The sequence below is a fragment of the Maniola jurtina genome, chromosome W (assembly GCF_905333055.1).
Source record: "Maniola jurtina chromosome W, ilManJurt1.1, whole genome shotgun sequence".
Taxonomy (NCBI): Eukaryota; Metazoa; Arthropoda; class Insecta; order Lepidoptera; family Nymphalidae; genus Maniola; species Maniola jurtina.
The window spans coordinates 2,407,310-2,426,905 of record NC_060057.1 but is presented as its reverse complement, the minus strand read 5'-3'; the positions used below and the strand labels follow the sequence as shown (position 1 = coordinate 2,426,905).

Below are 19,596 nucleotides of genomic sequence, written 5' to 3'. Positions count from 1 at the left end.
TAGAATCCAATATTTTCGAACTCGAGTCTGGGTGGACGTGCTAGGTCTTGTTTTAATAACGCGATAGATAGGTCCGACGGCAAATAGTGGACGAATTTTAGTGAGACTAAAAAGGCAACGATCATAGTAAACTAAGGCCTCCTGTCCACTATAGTGCTAACGGCTCATTCTCACGGCCACAGATCACTAAATCCTTTCAGGTACAGAAGGCTTACTCCACAAAGACGTTTAAATAAATAGCGATTTTTGTTACGACCCTGAAAATGTTATTCATCTCGCACAGCGCTGCAGCCAAAATTTAACAAATGTCTCTTTCTATCGTTTAAACTCTTATCATTCTCAGTCTCTCTTTTTCTCTCTCTAAAGTTATTAAGGGCGCGCTGCCGTCGTAGGTCGGTTCTCGGGTTACGCAACCAAGTGAACCCAGCCTTCTACGGCAACATTTCTGTGCTGTGCAGGAAAGGCTCCACAGCGACTTATTTAGCGTTTCAATACTAGCGTTGATGCACATTGTGCTAGATCCCGCAAACAGGAAGGAGCATTTAAATCAAAATAAACCTTCCCGCAAACCCCAAAACCAACCGGGCATAGTTTGAACACATTCAGATGAACGACACGCGAACGCATAGACAAGGAACAGAAGGGCAGATAGACATTATTTTTTATATTTAAGAGTTACATTCATATATTTATTCAAAAAATTTGACAAACAGAAAGCCATTAATCAAATGCACTATCCAAAACGATTGCAGTTTTAACGAAGCATTGACTCCACTTACACCGGCTCGCTGCCTTTTGAGGGAGTCACAGAATTTTAAACAAGAAAATAGAAATGGTATCAACTGCCTTTAATACTTACTGGAAAAATGTATTACTGATTTTTAGCAAGTTTTTTTTATGCTTACCTATATTAAAAGGCGAAAGTGTGTTTGTTTGATGCAACGCCAATCACGCCGCAACAGAACAATGGATCGACGTAATTTTTGTATGAGTATATTTAAATACCTTGAAAGTGATAAGTACAGGCTTCTTTTTATCTCGGAAAATCGAAGAGCTCCCACGGGATTGTTAAAAATCTAAATCCACACGAAGAAAGTCGCTTGTATCATGCCGGTTTTATACAGTCTCCTCTCAGAATAAGAAGGGTTTCAGCTTAGTCCACCAAGCTGGTCACGTGCGAATCGGCAGACTTCACACACCTTTGAGACATAATGGAGAACTATTAATCATGAGGTTTCCTCACGATATTTTTCGTCACCGTCATGGCAAGTGATAGTAAAGCAATTGCCTAAAACGCACATAACTTTGAAAAGTTGAGGTGTGTGCCCGAAGAACCCCCGATCTCCCGAATAAGAGGCGGATGTCTTAACATCATCTTGTCTTCTTCTACATTTTCAATTCTTTGGGCGATATATTATTACCCATGTTAATGAAGACGCTACGCAAATTATTCCGATTGTAGCACTGATGAAGCGTTAATACCAGGTCACTCACTAGAATCGGAACCAACAGTCTAAAAATAATATGAGCAATGAATAAATATGAACGCGTTTACCTTATTTAGTCGTCGTATCCATAAATTTTTACAATGCGTCGGTTGAAAAAACACAACCTTTACTTAAGGGTACGCTACTACAGGGTTGGCATTGTTTTAAACAATTTTTGTTTACAACAGGCTTTTTGAACATGTCTTTATTCCTGTTTTAAACAAAACTGTTTGTTTTCTTTTAACATATTTTCAACCTATATTTACATCATGCGCAAAAGCATACCTACTATAATTGCCGACTAATGCCGGACACGTCTGGGGTCCTTATTCATAGCTCTGTCCAGTCAACGTCTATCTGGACTTATATGTATAACATTTATAGTACAAACTCTCAAACAAGTCATAAATAAAAATTAAGAAAAACACTTTCGCCCTGCCAAAAACGAACTGAGAAAAGATGTTTTCAAAATGGCGCTATACAGCCGCCATATTGATTTTTTTGAAACAAATTATAGCCAGTTCCCAAATTATAACCCATATTTCCAAGTCTGTTCATGCATTTTGAAGTTACCGTAGAATAAAAACTGAACATCCTGAAAACATTACACTCCTTTTTTTGGGCTGTCGCGCAATAAAAGAATTATTAGCGAAAAGTGCGAGTAGTGTAACCTTAAGTGATACTAGAAAAAATCGTACCTACTTATATCGACAAATTACTATTACCTACTTAATTCGACTAAGTATTATACTTCCACGAAAATTGTAATTGTATCGATACTACTACATATGTATATACGTACTTTAAACGTTGTGTGCGCAAGCGTATCATATTCAAAATATACCTACCTATTAGTTGACCGGGTCATAACTTTCAAATTAAATATAAATCCATACTAATATTATAAATGCGAAAGTGTGTCTGTCTGTCTGTCTATCTGTCTATCTGTATGTCTGTCTGCCTGTCTGTCTATCTGTCTGTCTGTCTGTCTTCCAGCTTTTCACGGCCCAACTTTAACCGATTCTGACGAAATTTAGTAAATTAGTAGCTTACATCCCGGGGACGGACATAGGCTACTTTTTATCTCGGAAAATCAAAGAGTTCCCAGGAGACTCCCAAAAACGCATCCGCATAACCGATTTGTATGAAAGGTACCGGGGTAGCTTGCGTCCCTGTTATTGGCATAGGCAACTTTTTATCCCGAAAAATCAAACAGTTCCCACGGGATCTTTAAAAACCTAAATCCACGGGCATCCTCTAGTTTACTATATTTATTGTTCTTGGGCATAAATTACTGACGACGAAAAACGACAGTAGTTGGCTTATATTACTTTCAAATCTAAAACAACAAATTTTGGCGTAATACGTTTGTATGGAGCTTTGGAGAAGCGCGTACGAAATGTAAACAACCCTTGACCAGTGGACGGTAGGCCTAAAAGTCCCGTAATAATTGCCCCGGGCAATTAACACCGTATCGCGGGCAACTCGGCTTAATCCCGGCTAGTTTTTACCACAAACCTGTGCCGCGATACGTGTCACCGTGGAAAAAAAACACCCGCTGATGGGGTGTGATTCGATTCAGATAGCTTTAGGTACGGTTACTTTGTTTTCGATGTAGGCGCGGGCCGCAGGGTGCCTTGCTCATACCAGTAACGGGTTTTTCTTTATATATATATTTTTTTTTTTGATATTTCTAGGCTATCTGCAATCAGTTATTTATGTCGACTATAATCAGATTATATGAGTGGTTAAGGGCTGGGAGAAGGTCACTCCATCAAGAGACTCTTCTCATAGGGCTATCCCTGGCTTTATTGTCGACAAGACAGTTCTTCTATTGTGGCCGGTTTTAGCCTATTTTCTTTATATAGTATATAACTTATTTTACTGCTGAATAAGGTAGCTTTAAGAGGTGAAAATTTTATTATTTCTGTCTTCAAATTCTGATAACTAAACAGACGGAGTCTGGGCTAATTTTTATTGCCAACTAGATGATCCATGCGACTTCGTCCTGAAGTACCTCTATCTAGGTTGTATTTTAGCCAAGATTTTAGCAAAGTTATTTGTCAAAAAAGATAATATTATTTTGACTAGTAACAAGAGATTACTGATCGTTATAGGTGTCACCGACAATCGTCTGGTGCAAGGCCTGCATGGAGATTGATGAAACACCGACGCCGTGCTCCTAGAGTGCACGGGCTTGGCAGAATAATGAGAGTGCCATTTGAGATTCCCAACCTCACTCCATGAAGCCATCGGTAACCTTGACGGTCTACTCGGCTTCTGGAGCGAGCTTAGATGGCTAGAGTGAAGACTTAGGGGAGGAGCAATGCAGGCACAACAGACGGAAACGATTAAGTGCGGAAACCAGCCCAGGAAGAAGAAACAAGAACAGATTACTGATAGGATTTATTATTGGCCCTTAAAAATGATGTATCTAGTGGTAGATAGTAGGTAGAGTAGTCAGCAGTAATGATTTTCAACGACTAAGAGGAGATTGTATTATATTACTAGAATAAACAAATTTAAATATGTACATATTATAAAGACGTACGTATTCTTGTAAGTCATATTGTTTCTTAGATATAAATAATTATTATAATGCAAAACAAACGTGATATTAAAACAGAGATAAAGTGCAAAGATAAGCAAATTCTAGTAATTAGATAAGAGTATTCAGTGATAAACAATGCTTGGCGGAAACGCTACAATGTGGGGATTTTTTCGCGCCCACTGGGAACCGTTTTCATTCCAAATAACAGACCAAGTGCTAGTCGGACTCGCACACGAAGGGTTCCGTACCGTCGTAGAAGATAATTTAACACATTTTGTTCCCACACCTAACCCACCGTGCATTCTTGATCTCAGGGGCAGCGGGTCATAAAATAGATCCATGGCTTGTCCTACTATACGAATAAACAGAGACGAACCTACGTTACGAGGTATCATAATGTTATGTTCGCTCTAACACTGCAAGTTAATGACGGACAGTGCCATCTATGATTAATAAGTATTTATAGGTTTTGATTTCCATGTCTTAACAGACTCATGGACATACAGACAAGAATGTGATCCTATAAAAGTTCCTTATTTCATTTTGAGTTAGGGAACCCTAAAAGTATCAAAGTATCGAGTGAACGAAGCCAAAGATGTAAATATGATTAAACACGAATGCGTTCAAACTTTATATGCGTTTTTCGCTATTCGAGCGAAAACTTTTCGTATTGGTGAAAATATTTCTATGATTTCAACAATGTTATAGTTGGGATCGAAAAATCAGTGATAGCCTAGTGGTCGAGCCGCGAACGCTTCGGGATTATGTGCATTTTAAGAATTAAATATCACTCGCTCTAACGGTGAAAGAAAACATCGTGAGGAAACCTGCAAACCTGAGTGTTCTCCATAATGTTCTCAAAGAAGTGTGAAGTCTATCGATTCAAACTTGAACAGCAGGGCAAACTATAGCCAAACCCTTCTCATTCTCAACCTCAAATCCTCAACCTCTCAATCTCACCTGGTGGTAAGTGATGATGAACCTGTAAGGGGTATGGCAGTATTTTACTAAACCCACACTCCTTTGGTTTCTACACGGCATCGTACCGGAACGACACACGCTTGGTGGTACGGCTTTGCCGGTAGGATGAAAACTAGCCACATCCGAAGCCTCCCAACTGATCAGACCAGAGAAAATATAGAAATTGTAAAATTCCTAACGGGAATCGAACCACTACACCAGGAGGTCGTCAAAAATTATGATGATTACCAATACAATAGAGCCTTCTTTTCCTTGGTGTGCTATTAATGTTTGTAGGTATGACAGGGCGTCGACCCAGATCCAAGCCGAAGAAAAGATAGCAAACACATTAACATTTCATGAGTTATTCATATATTTCCAAATACCCAAGTAGGTATGCTATAGGGTGTTACAATGATCGACGATACAATGTAGTTTTGCGTAACCGTTTTGCATATTCCGTCTACTAGATATACCTTTTTTTTTTTTTTTTTTTTTTTTTCCGCTGGTAAAAATGCAATTACGCATGCCGCTCAAAAGCGGGTATGTGGGGCTCACTGGCAATGCATTTGTGCTGCATTCATATAGCATACCCACTAAAAAACCCAGCGGTGCCGTCCACGTCAGGTTAGAGGCGTCTCAGGATCCCGGGTGTCGTATGCGACTGAGACGTCTCAGCGTTAAACCGGCACAGTTTTAGTGAGGGAGAAGATGAGCGTAATGTCTCCTTCTTCTCCCCTGTCTTCTTCTGCGGCGTGGGTGAGCGTCAGCGGACAGCTCTCGCACCCGCTCCGCGGCCTCCTTCAGTGTTATGACAGTTTCACAGAAGGAGGCCATCACACTCCAGCTCGTCTTACTGCTAATCATGCCGTCTATTATGCTCGACAGCGAGAAGTTTCCTCCAAGCCTAGACGACACGATGTGGCGCTGAGGCCCCCATGCAGCGCATTCCACCAGAGTGTGATATGCCGTATCTTCTGGCGCACCACACTCCTGGCAAGCTGGAGTCTCCTCCCGTCTCGCGATCTGATGTAGGTACTTGCCAAAGCAGCCATGCCCTGTAAGTACCTGCACCAATCGGTACGTCAGTACTCCGTGCTTTCTCTTGAGCCAACGCTCAAGGTGTGGCCGGATCGCTTCAACTGACCAAATACCGGCGACAGGCGTCTCCAGATCCTCCTCCCATCTACGGATCAGCGCTGCCTCAGCCAGAGCTCTTCTTGAGCGGATCTCCTCTGCCTCCGGTTGCTCTCCACGGGCTCTCATTTCTGCACGGTAGCGGTACACCTCGGAGAGCACCTCAGCCTGGAGTTCCCACGGTGGGTCGCCCGCTAGAAGGGTTGCAGCTGTCCAGGAGACCGTGCGGTATCCCCGGATCGCTCGAACTGCGATGATTCTTTGCGGTCTCCGCAAAAGCATCTTGTTATGTGGTGTCAGGGCATGTATCCATATTGGCGCCCCATACAGTGCCATGCTTCTAACTATCCCCGCATATAGTCGCCTGCAGTTGGATTCTGGCCCCCCAATGTTAGGCAGCAGTCTTCCCAAAGCAGCGGCGGCATTAACGAGCCTAGAGCCAAAAAAAAAGAGGGTGGCAACACTGAAGCTGACATGTCTGAAAATCAGCTGTTTAATTTTAATTACAATTTTAAGTAAATTTACATTTAAATAAGACTACAATTATTGTAAAACAACTGTAATCAAAGTGTATTTTGTGATAAATCATAATTTCAATACCGATCGACTGCCAACCAGCACCAGTGAGACGGACTTGTGAGCGGTGTGACGTGATTCAATAACCTATAACGGACTTTTACCGGGGGAGTATCTGTTATTATTTTATACAACTTATTCAGTAATCCAACACTCCCTACACGATAGGTATTCGTACATACTCGAGAATCTCGAGACACGCCCCTCCACACACTTAGGCAAAACTTGTTCTCACTTTGCTTGACTTACAGTGGAAGTGAAGTTGAAGAATGATCTGTACAGTCTGTACCTACTGCCTCAGACAAAACTAACATTCCACTGTACACATAATGATTACAGTACGACATAGTCCACCTGAGTTAGGTATAAATAGTTATTAGGCATAGTGTAAGTCTGACTAAATTTTCCTATGGCCTCTTTATTTGTGTTTGCATCAAGTACCTACTTATTACTTGTTTAGTTTATTTTATGATATAGGTAATAAACCTAGTCAACATACCAGGAAACTAATTTTAACTTTTCTTCCTAGTCTATTAACTTATCTCACTTTTGTTATCTCGCTGTCTCTCATCCTCTCTCTGCTAGACTCTTAACACTTTCCATTTCCTTCACTTACATATATCTATTGGTGTGTTTCAGGTATATAGTACAAGATGGCTCCTATGTTCACCAGAAAAGCTGCCGCTCTTGAAGAACAACAGAAACTGAAAAATGCTTTACACGAAATAAAATCACTGAAACAATTAAATACCCAACTACTGAAGGAACAAGATGAAAGTGAAGCTGAGATGAGGATCATTATTGCTAGGAACTCACAGTTAAAGTCTGAACTTGCAAACCTGCACAACGCTCATACTTTGTTATCAGAGGAGCGCGACCAACTTCAGTTGGCAGTAGGGTCGTTCAATCAGTGCATACAAACTTATGAAGAGGCTCTGGGAAAGATATCTATGTTAGAGGATGAATTAAGCCAATCTCAACAGTTAATTTGTGACCTTCAGTCACAAATAGCAAGTTATGAAACACAAAAAACAAATAACTTGTATGATGAGCTGCTTGCTTCATCCTCAACAGCACCAGTGTTGACAATTGACCTGACCTGTGACAGCCCTTGTGCTGCTAATAATAAGCCACATTCAGAAACTATCCATTTAAATAGTCACAAAAAAATTAAAAAATACATCAAAATTGGTAAATTAATTAAAAAAACGAAAAAATTAATAAAATTTCAGAAATTATGTAATAAAAACATTAGGCTTAGAAAAGAACGTTCAGATTTATTAAATAAGCTCAATACATATTGTTCCTCACTGCAAGAGATGAGAGTTCAATATGAAACTGACGTTCGGAGTCTTAATGAGGAGATTCTAAAACTGGAAAACTCCTTGAAAACAGTTACTTCCCAGTACGAGCTGTCACAGAAACAGGTCGGTGAGCATATACTGGCCGCTGATGAGCTGTTAGCCTTAAGTAATTATAATATAGATCGTCTTGACTCTCTGATTAATAGATGTGAGTGCTCAAATAAGGTTCCGGACGAAATGCCAGTGGACAGTCAGTGTATAGGACAACAAAAAGGCTGTGAAAACAATGGTTCCTCGTTACATTGCCCTCAGCGGAAAACATTTGTTGTTTCAGATGGATTGGGAAAAGACTTTGGTCATTTAATAAGTAATAAATTACATCAAACAGTGATCAACATATGTAACCCAGGGGCACCATATGAATATATAATTGAAAATGTAAAAGGCTGCTGTTTAGATAAATATAGTACAGTTGTCTTGTTGATAGGTGACAGCATGCAAATAACAAAAAAACAAATTTTAAGAAGTTTTGCATACCTATTGGACCTACAAGAAAATACGGGTTGTAAATTCATATTGTGCACTTTTCCTTACTCTTGCACTTTAACCCCAGCACAAAATAGGTATGTCTATAAACTCAACATGCTTATTAATAATTTAAGTTTTGGCCATAGGGATTATATTCACATAATAGACACGAATAATTTTATAAAAAAATTTTCACTGACAAAGGATACAATGTACTTGCCCCTTAGTTATAAGAAACAAATAGCTACCTTGGTAGCTTGTAATATACAAGACACAGCTATTTTTAGCTTGAGTTCTTTTGAAAACGGTACATGTTGTACTAATAATATAGACCTAATTAGTAATACTACTAATTCCAGTTTTTTTACGTTGGATACAAACTATTATAATAGTTTGGATACAAATAGTTGCATGGACACTACTGTAAACAGTAATAAGATTTTAAACTAAGTAGTGCGACAACAGATAAGCTATGTAAAATCAATCTTGTACACCAAAATATTCAGGGCTTATCTGGCAAAGAACATGAGATAGAACTATTTATTAAAAAATTTGATATTGACATCTTATGCCTCACTGAGCATTGGCTCAATAGTTATCAATTAATAGTAAATTTAAAACATTATCAATTGTCAAGTGCGTTCTCTAGAAAGAAAGCTATACGCGGAGGGTCTTTAATATTAACCCGCAACAATATCAATTATAAAGAACGGAAAGACATTGTTAATCTTTCATTGGAACGCACTATTGAGCTGTCCTGTGTTGAGCTGGAGCGCTATATTGTCGTCTGCGTGTACCGACCCCCCTCAGGTGACTTTGTTCTGTTTGAGGACGTTATGGAAGAGGCCTTGAGGCGGATATGTAGGTCATCAAAAAAGATATTAGTTTGTGGAGACTTCAATATTGATATTTTGCTTCACACTTCTTTTACTGACAGATTACTCAATTTATTTAAAAGCTTTAATTTACAGAAAATTTTCAATGAACCAACACGGATAACTGCAAATTCAGCCACTTGTATAGATAACATTTTCTGTGACTGTAAGATTGTCGCAAAATCGATCATGACGAATCTAAGATCCGATCACTGTGGACAAATGATATCTGTTCCCAGTGATAATCAAGACATAACAAAGTTAATAAAGTATAGGCCAGTAACCACTAAAAAGGTAGAGCAGTTCAAACTAAAGGTTTTAACTGCTTTACCTAAACTTGACTTTACTCAGGGTGGTCCGGATGAACACTATAATGCTTTTTTTGATCTCATAAACTCTCAATTTAATTCTACCTTTAAAATTGTAGAAAAAAAACTGTTTAAAAATCTTAAATTTAGTGACTGGGCTACTGTTGGCATCTATAAAAGTAGAAATAAGTTGTTCGACTTGTATGCAGAAAAACAATATAACTACACTCCCACATTTGTTGAATATGTAAAAAATTATTCAAAATTATTCAAAAAGGTTTGCATACAAGCAAAGTCACTCTGCATAAAGCAAAAAATTATTAATTCTGATAATAAAATTAAAGCAGCTTGGGATATCATCACGGATGAAACTGGGAAACAAAAAGTGCATAACAATAAACTGGAGCTAAAAATTAATCACCGTATTATTGACTCCAATATTGAAATTGCAAATACATTTGAGAATTTTTTCCAGAACATTCCAGTCATCACTACTAGTTCCCTTAGCTCTTCACCAACAGAAGCCTATGATCTTCTCAGGGCCAATGTCACTGAATGCGGTGTGTTGTTTAGGTTTGAATACGTTACTCCATATGACATTGTTAAAGTGTTCAAATCTTTACAAAGCAAAAAAACCGGAGATCTGTGGGGAATATCAGTAAAAATAATTAACAATATTATTGATATTATTGCGCCATATCTAGCCTTAATTTTTAATGAGTCTGTGGATACAGGCGCTTTTCCAGATCTCATGAAATGTAGTAAATTGATACCTCTTTTTAAATCGGGTAGCAAAAGTGACCCAAACAATTACAGGCCAATTTCAATTTTGCCAACACTGAGCAAGATATTTGAGAAAATCATGCTCAACCAACTGCTTCAGCATTTCAATTTTAATAAGCTACTCCATTCTGAACAGTATGGCTTCACTAAAGGTCGATCAACAACCGACGCGGCCGCAATGCTGTTAAAGCATATATTCAATGCGTGGGAGGGGTCACAGAATGCCATTGGTATTTTCTGTGATTTATCCAAGGCATTTGATTGCGTTGAGCACGAGACTCTTTTAGTTAAATTGAGCCACTATGGAATCAAAGACACTGCGCTTGGTCTCATTGCGTCCTATCTTAGTGATCGTATTCAAACAGTATGTGTGAATGATGTGAAGTCATCCGGATCAGCCTCACTAATGGGTGTTCCTCAAGGCTCTATTCTAGGTCCTTTCATGTTCTTAGTATACATAAACGATTTACCATATGTAGTCCAAAATATTTGCGATATCGTACTATTTGCTGACGATACGTCTTTGATTTTTAAAGTCGATAGAAATAAGGACAATTTTGACGATATAAATGGTGCCATATCTCAGGTAACTTACTGGTTTACTGTAAATAATCTACTTTTAAATGCAAAAAAAACTAAGTGTATTGAATTCGCACTGCCCAATACCAAGAACACAAGTAACATTAATTTAAGGATAAATAATGATATTTTGAAAATAGAAGAGACTACTACATTTTTGGGGATAACCTTAGATGCGAAGCTGCAATGGGGCACCCATATATCAACTCTTGCTGGCAAACTAAGCTCTGCTGCTTACGCGGTTAGAAAGATTCGACAATTAACTGACGTGGAGACCGCAAAGATAGTATATTTTGCTTATTTTCATAGTATTATGTCTTATGGAATCTTAATATGGGGTAGAGCGGCAGATATTGGGAGAATTTTTGTATTACAAAAAAGGGCAATACGCGCAATTTATAACTTAAAACCACGCGATTCACTTCGAGAAAAATTTAAGGAAATAGGTATCCTTACCGTAGCCTCTCAATATATTTACAACAACATAATTTTTGTAAGACAAAATATTCTTAGTTACAAGAAGGTTGGCGATCTACACAACAGGCTGACTAGACACCGTAACAGGCTTGCGACTCCTACGCTCCGTCTCAGGAAGGTCCAAAAGTCATTTGTGGGAATGGGTATAATCTTCTATAACAAAATTCCTCAGTCAATTTTGGACTTGCCTTTACACAGGTTCAAAAAATCTATTAAAAATATGCTCTTGAGAAAAGCATATTATACTATCGAAGATTATGTAAATGATAAAAAAGCGTGGATTTGAACTTCGATTCGCTCCAGCAATGCGCAGGACTTCAATTGCTTTTATACATGGCATAATATTGTATATCAAATCTTTGAAAAGAGCAACCGCCGAGTTTCTTGCTGGTTCTTCTCGGTAGGAAAGGCATTCCGAACCAGTGGTAGATGCTTTTGACGATTCGAAAGAACTTGTAAAAGTCTAATTGAATAAAAACATTTTGAATTTGAATTTGAATTTGAATCTAGTGCCCAAAAGCTCGAAGTGCTTTTGAAAACGCCATCGTCCATCCAACACGAGGCCCAAATATTTCATGTTGGCCTTTACCGCTACTGTTGTGCCTTGCACAGTGATTTGTGCACCCCGTGGCGGACCTCTGCGAGGACCATGAAAAAGGAGGGCCTCGGTTTTCGAGATAGAGACTCTCAAACCCAGCAACCGAATCCTATACACAACCAGTGACGTGCCAATTTCCGCCAAACGAGCCGCCTCCTCATATGTCCTTCCACGGGCCGTGACGAGGGTATCATCCGCGTAGCAGAGGAGTCTCATCCGTGGAAGCAGCGGGGCCCGCAAGAGCCAATCGAAACCAATGTTCCAAAGCACCGGCCCAAGGACCGATCCCTGCGGAACCCCGCTGCAGACACGGCGCCGGAATATTTGCCCATTACTGCCCTCCCACAAGATTTGCCTGTCCTGCAAGTATGACTCCAGCAGTCGCTGGAGGTATAGTGGTACTCTGTGATAGCAAAGTGCTTCCAATAAAGTCTCAAATGGGAGACTATTGAAGGCATTTGCAACGTCAAGCGAGACTGCAAGAACCACTTCCCCTCTATCGATCGCTTCCATGGTCAGACTCTTCAAGGCATCCAGGGCATCCAGGGTCGAGCGACCTACCCTGAATCCATACTGTGCCTCAGATAGATTCGGGCCTACTGTCTCAAGGTGCTTTATGAGGCGAGTGGCAAGAATCTTTTCAAAGAGCTTGCCCGTCTCACTAAGCAGAACTATTGGTCTATATGCTGAAGGGGAATCCAGTGGGCGGCCCTCTTTGCGCAGCAGGCATAGCTTTCCTTCTTTCCAAGATTTCGGGAACTGTCCAGCACGTAAGCATTTGTCGAAGAGCTCCCTGAATTTCTCCCGCAGGCATTCCAGGGCAATATGAATAACTTTGCCCGGAATACCATCGGGTCCCGGTGCCGTCTTTCTAGCCCGTAAGCGGTCGAGTCCTAGGTCCAGCTCCTCCTCTGTGATAGGGGGAATGCCATCCGGCATGCCATCTCTCCCAAAAGGGGCTGACATAGGCGGGGGGAAGTGACTCTGTGAGTCGGGGAACAGTTCTCCAACTACACGCAAGAGGAGATCAGGTTGCAGGGTCTCCGTTATGGGTGCGCCTTGTGTGCGAAGCTTATTTCGTGCAGCACGGTAGGGACGTCCCCAGGGGTCCCTGTTTAGCGCCTCTAGCATCTCTTCACGGGCAGACTCCTTAGCCTTACTTATGGCCAGCTGCAATTCCTTCTTCGCCTGTTGATAAGCGGTCCGCGTTTGGTTATCCAGATCCGGGTTCAGACCGTTTCGCCTGCGATTCCGAACATATTCTCTGCGGGCTCTGTTGCAGGTTGCCCGGAGATTGGCGATTTCAGGGGACCACCAATACACGCGGCGACGAGGAGACCGACGCCGGGTCCGTGGCATGGATGCATCACAGATGTCTTTTAGGGCATTGCACAGCTGGTCAGAGTGTTCGTCCGCACTAATGTTGCTATTGTTGCTGGACGAGGACCACCGCAGTACAATGGCAGCTTCTTTAGCTAACTCGCGGTCCAGTAGACTCAAGCTCCAGCGCGGAAACTGGCTTGGGCTTCTTGAGTGGTTCCTCGGCCTCGGACGGGTAGAGATCTCAAAACGGATGTAATTATGATCCGAGAGGGTCTCCACCTCTCCCTCTACTCTCCAGTTGACCACTCTGTCTGCAACCGCAGGAGTGGCAAATGACAGATCTACCACAGATCCCCCCTGCTGCCGCACACAGGTGTGTGTCGTTCCTCTATTGAGAAGGGACAAACCCGAAAGAAGAGCCCAGATCTGTACCGCCCTCCCCCTTGCATTTGTATTGGGATTTCCCCACGCCTGGGACTTTGCATTGAAATCGCCAAAAACGACGATGTGCGCTCCCGTCTGTCTATCAATAGCTGCTCTGACGGAGTCGAGGTAGGCTTCAAATTCTGCCAAGCTGCGGTTGGGCGAGAAATAAATGCCCACCACTACGTATTCCCCCCATTTTGCCACCGCGTATCCGGAACCTCTTTCTAATACCGTGAGCGAGATGTCGGTATTGTTTCTGGTCAGAACTGCTACCGACCCATCCAAGTCGCCAACCCAGTGTGATTGGGGAGGAATATAATAGGGTTCACAAGCGACTGCCAGATCTATTCCCCACTCCATCATTGATTGTAGCAAGAGATCTTGAGCCCCAGCGCAGTGGTTAAGGTTTGACTGGAGAAATCTTACATGACACGGCTGATTCATGATGACATTTCAGCTTCCTCTTGCGCCTGACGACGACCAGCGCTGGTGGCGGCCTGAGCCATTGAGACCATCTTACCCTTCACTGAGGGAGGGTTACAGCTCCTACCCCCCATGATATGTTCTGATGGTAGCCCTGCGTCTTTGCACACTGCGCAGCGCATTGGGGCTATGCATCCCAGCGATTTGTGACCGTTTCCACCGCACCGGAAGCACAGGTCGCCTCGGTTTGCTGTGGACGGACAGACTGGCTTTGTGTGCCCGATACCGAGGCACTTAAAGCAGCGCAAGGGGCGTTGCTCTAGCACATGGACCTCGGCAGAACTCCAACCGACCCGTAGCTTCCCGGCTTCCGAGATTACTTTAGCCACCTCTATGGGGCAGTGCAAGATGGCTGCGCCCACCCCTCTGGGGCCGGACTGCACTTCTCCCACTTTTAACGACTCGGTAGGACAGTTCCCAGCTCGCACGACGGCAGCAATTATCTTTTCTTTTGTGACCGAGTCATCAAGTCCAGTGACCCTGAGGGTCGCAAGCTTGGATGGGCGAACCACACTAGCCACGCCATCTAAAACAGTGCGGAGCCTGCTCGCTAGCAATTCCGCCTGTTCCGCCGTCTGGCCCTTAGGAAGCTCTAAGAGCCTGGCGCCTGTAGCCGCTCGGCGAATTTTTATTCCTTCGCCGATGCCAAGCTCCTCCAAGTTAACCTGACGCTCCGCCTGCTCCAGTATTTTAGCGTAGGTCACCCCCTTTTCTGCCGCTTCCGGCTGCAATGTGACTACGACCGCCGCGGTTTTAGGGGACGTAAGTTTCGGTTTAACCGGCTGACTTGTTTTGGCGGCAGTGGCAACCGTTGGGGTGGTGGCAGCGCCGGCTGTGGGCGGTGAGGTTTTTTTGGCCTTTTTGCCCTTTTTGACAACTGTTGCCCAGTCATTGACCTCCCTTGCCTCAACTCGACTGGGTCCAGCCATTGTCTCAGGAGTCCCAGCGGGCTTCGAGGCCACTGTAAAACTCCGAGTCATCGGGCCCATCCGAGCCGTTGGAGCAGCAGTAACTGTCTGCGTCGCTGCCATTTCTCGGCTCTTATCCGCTGCTAAGGGCGGGCGGTGCACCTTCTCGGGCAGAAGCCTTTCCTCAATTCCGGCAAATCGGGCATCCAGCATGGCACCGACGGAGATAGCAATGGATGCCTTTAGCTCCTCGATGAGTTCCCCACTTAGGCTGGAGACGGACGTGGTATTTGCCGCCGCCATGGTCGCCTTCATCTCGCTAAATTCCCTTCGGTGGGCTTTTAACTCCGTCTTGAGGTTTTCCACCTCCTGGCGTAAGCGGCCATTGTCCACTCTAAGTCGTCGAGTTTCCTCGGCTTCCGTTCTGGATGCCAGAGCATCCACCATCTCTTGCAGAGCGGCAGCTGAGTCCTTAAGGAGCTTAGCATGTGAGCCCTTAAGGTGCCCTGATTTGGTGGCAACCTGAACTATAGTTGCCACGCTTTTACCTGCAACGGCTCGCAGCTCCTCGGCGCTGAGTTGGGTGGGGTCCTCTTTTTGTGCCTCTAAAGGAAAGTCTTCAGGGTCTTGATTTATTTTGGACAATTTATTTCACATGAATCCTTAACATAACAGGACAATGAACAGCTAAATGTGGGCAATAAAATAAAAAGGTGTTACCAAATCGAATGAAACATTGGGCATCCATCCGGCGAGAGATTGCCGATATCACTCTGCTGTAAAATATTGAATCGATGCCTGAACAATCCAACTATTTGTACATTACTTTACAATTTAATATTATGCGAAAGACTAGCTGACTCGTTGTGGTTTCGCATATATTTTGAAGCCCCTACATTTTAGGGTTATGTATTAAATTCAAAATTCAAAATATTTTTAACCCCCGTCCCAAAAAGAGGGGTGTTATAAGTTTGGCGTGTGTATCTGTGTATCTGTCTGTGGCATCGTAGCTCCTAAACTAATGAACCGATTTTAATTTAGTTTTTTTTTGTTTGAAAGGCTTGATCGAGAGTGTTCTTAGCTGTAATCTAAGAAAATCAGTTCAGCCGTTTGAAAGTTATCAGCTCTTTTCTAGTTATTACTGTACACTTGTCGGGGGTGTTATAAATTTTTAATTTACACTTGTTTATTCAACTAATTAAACGTTTACAAGTACTTTTGAATCATCTAATCAATTTATAGTTATAGTTTCATCCAGTCTATCTGTCTGTCTGTATGTGTCACAGCCATTAAAAATTCGGTAGTTATAACAACCTCTTACCGTTACAAATGTGCATACTTATTTAAATTGTGAAACTAAAATAAAAATACTGTGCTCAAGATAAGGGTAACTCCTGAGCATAGAATACTTATTATCATCACCGACTTACTACCGTGCACGGATGTTCTCTCAAAAATGAGAAGGGTTTTTGACCATACTAAGTATACTGATAAAAGTGGGGTTCAAAAATATTATTGGTTTACCCCCTCGAGTGATACGTGGTCGAATAGGTAGATATATTAAAATTATCATGAGGTTGCAAAATAAAACTTTTTAGCAACTAAGTACCATAGATAGCTGTGGAAGTCCATTTTATGCTTCAGATGCGAACTTGACCAGTTTTTTTTTTATAATTAACTAGTCAACCCACCCCGACTTTGCTAGTAATTAATAAAAAGCTTCATGTTTGTGTGTCATAAAATTCCGCAAAGTAACGCTTGCTCCTATTAATCATTCCCACTCTTCTATTACAGTTCGGCGTGTTGCGTGGTGACGATCGGTCGTGTTCGTAGTTCTGTCGTAGTTCAGCGCATACGCATAGTGATCACAGATAAAAATGAATTTCTGACGTATGGTCCAATCCATAAGCGATGGCGGGCCAGATCATTGTGGACGAGTTTTTATGTTTCGTACAAAACAAAATAGATTTTTTAGATGAGCTTAGTATCATACAAATCTGTGCTACTAACTATACCGATGTGGAAGTAGAAACTGGCAAAAGTACCCTATACAGTGTATGCACCCACGACTTGAGAAACATTCATCGTAAAGGTGACGACAAGAAGAAGAAATGCATCAAAGATGTAATCAAGCTGTTGAAGGAAGTGGATCCGAACAGTTTACCGAATTTTGTGGCACGGGATCTGAGTCGGCTTCCTCCGGTATCCTTTGATCACGTAGACGTCACTCGATTACTAAAGGATATGGCACTTATGAAAACCGAGCTCATGGAGCTTAAGGCGCAGTTTATTACTGAGCTCAAGGAAATCCGCATGTCATGTCAAGAGCGCACAGAGAATAATAAAAGTATTCCCCGGACATCGGACTTACTGGAGAGAACAAATTCCACCTCACCACCCAAAAACACGCCGCTGCCGCTTGTGAATACACCACGCCCTACACTTGGGCATGACGAAGTTGCATTAAGTTTGCATACACCGACATATCGGGATATTGTACACATTAGGAATAGCTCGCATCAAACGAAAGGCGCCCGTATGCCGAGTACCAATTCGGGTGATGTTCGCATGACTGCGAATCGCTCGGTTGCACGCGACTTACCGCCTGAATCTGTAGGTATATCGAAGAATTATATTGACGATGAGTTTATAATGGTTGAGAACAAAAAACGAAAACGAAAACTGACGAATATGAGAGGGACTTATTCAGATCAATGTAAAATACAAGTTGCTGACCCGGAATGCTCCATTTATATCTCTCGCGCCTTGAAAACTGTAACAGAGGCCAACATTGAGGAACATATCCGCGACATGGGCCAGAAGTGCCTCAGTGTTGAGCGTCTGGCACAGCATAGAGAAACTTCGTTTAACTCCTTCAAGGTTAGGATACACGCAAGTAATTTGAATACATTTTTAGATGCCAATTTTTGGCCTAAAGGTTTGGTATACCGGCGGTACAAGGAACGGCAATTTCGAGACGTTTTAAAATAACACAATATGGGAAGTACGACCACAACAAATATTACATTAGCTACTTTTAACTGCCGTTCTATTAAAAGATCTGCCGAACAGATTAAGAAATTGTCTTTGAATGTTGACATTTTAGCCTTGCAGGAGACTTGGCTCCTCCCCCATGACTTGGGATTTGTGAACGAGCTCAGTCAGCAGTTCAGTTGTTTCGCAAAGTCTGCGGTGGATACCTCGGCAGGAATACTAAAAGGCCGACCATACGGGGGACTCGCGTTGATGTGGCGTAAGTCACTCTTCCCCAGTGTTTCTATAATAGACTGTATCAGTGACAGATTGGCGGCAGTACAAATTGATTTGGGCGGACGCCATATCCTTGTGATGAGCGTCTATTTACCATATGATGATGGTAGCGAAGACAGTCTCACAGACTTTATAAGTTGTTTGGGAAGCATTGAAGCCGTGATCAGTGACCATGATGTTGAAGCTGTCTACGTGCTGGGTGATTACAATGCACATTGTGGCACCAGATTCGGGAACGAGCTATTCGCCTTCTGCACAGACCATTCACTCGTGTGTGTCGACACTGAAATTCTGGCTCCGGGTACGTTTACACATGTTAATGATGGTAGTGGGTCTAAGCGTTGGTTAGACCACTGCATTGTGACAGCTGCTGCGCGTGCGACAGTGATATCCGCGTGTGTGGATCTTGGAGTGTACTGGTCAGATCATTTTCCTCTTTTGATTACATGTAAAATGAATGTACTTCCAAAGAAAATTGCCATATCTACAGAAAATAAGTTACTATCTGGTGTGTATTGGGGTAATAGGGATGTAAACCAAACTAGTCTATTTAATACGTACTGTTGTGATAATTTAAGTGATATTAGTATATCTAGTCATTTTTTAAATTGTATAGACTGTAATTTTAGTAATTTCAATATATGTGATGCTCATTTGTTTAAATTAGATGATTATTATGACGTTATTGTTAAGATTTTACAAGAAGGTGCCAAAAGAAGTGTTTGTCGCGATGTTCCGGTGAAGCATAAAAAAGTACTAGGGTGGAACTACCACGTTCGAGAGAGTCACCAAAGAGCGAGGTATTACTTCCAACTTTGGTTATGGTACGGTAAACCTCAAACCGGTGAGGTTTATAATAACATGGTACAGAGCCGTAAAGTTTTTAAAAATAAATTGAAATGGTGCCAAAATAACGAGGATCAAATCAGAATGGATATGTTGGCCTTACATCAGCGAGACAAAAACTTTGTTAAATTTTGGAAAGACACAAAACGCCTCAACTATAAATCAAATCTACCATTG

At 42.0% G+C, this 19,596-nt stretch overlaps 2 protein-coding genes across 2 annotated transcripts; one reads left to right on the top strand and one right to left on the bottom strand.

Annotated features, from left to right (window-relative positions):
• Positions 1-6,590: 6,590 nt before the first annotated feature.
• LOC123879812 lies at positions 6,591-12,289 on the top strand. The gene is made up of 2 exons (XM_045927706.1): positions 6,591-8,240; positions 12,086-12,289. The coding sequence occupies exons 1-2, from the start codon at positions 7,365-7,367 to the stop codon at positions 12,287-12,289; spliced, it is 1,080 nt and encodes a 359-aa protein (XP_045783662.1). The 5' UTR covers positions 6,591-7,364.
• Positions 12,290-14,352: 2,063 nt separating this feature from the next.
• Positions 14,353-16,640, bottom strand: LOC123879811. The gene is made up of 2 exons (XM_045927705.1): positions 16,625-16,640; positions 14,353-15,929 (listed from the first exon to the last, which is right to left on the bottom strand). The coding sequence occupies exons 1-2, from the start codon at positions 16,638-16,640 to the stop codon at positions 14,353-14,355; spliced, it is 1,593 nt and encodes a 530-aa protein (XP_045783661.1).
• Positions 16,641-19,596: the final 2,956 nt, after the last annotated feature.

Bases quoted from the DNA above. Each gene is read 5' to 3' on its own strand.
- LOC123879812 (XM_045927706.1), top strand. From the start codon at position 7,365: ATGGCTCCTATGTTCACCAGAAAAGCTGCCGCTCTTGAAGAACAACAG. The intron at 8,241-12,085 runs GTTCCGGACGAA...AGTGCCCAAAAG, and splicing joins GATGTGAGTGCTCAAATAAG to CTCGAAGTGCTTTTGAAAAC.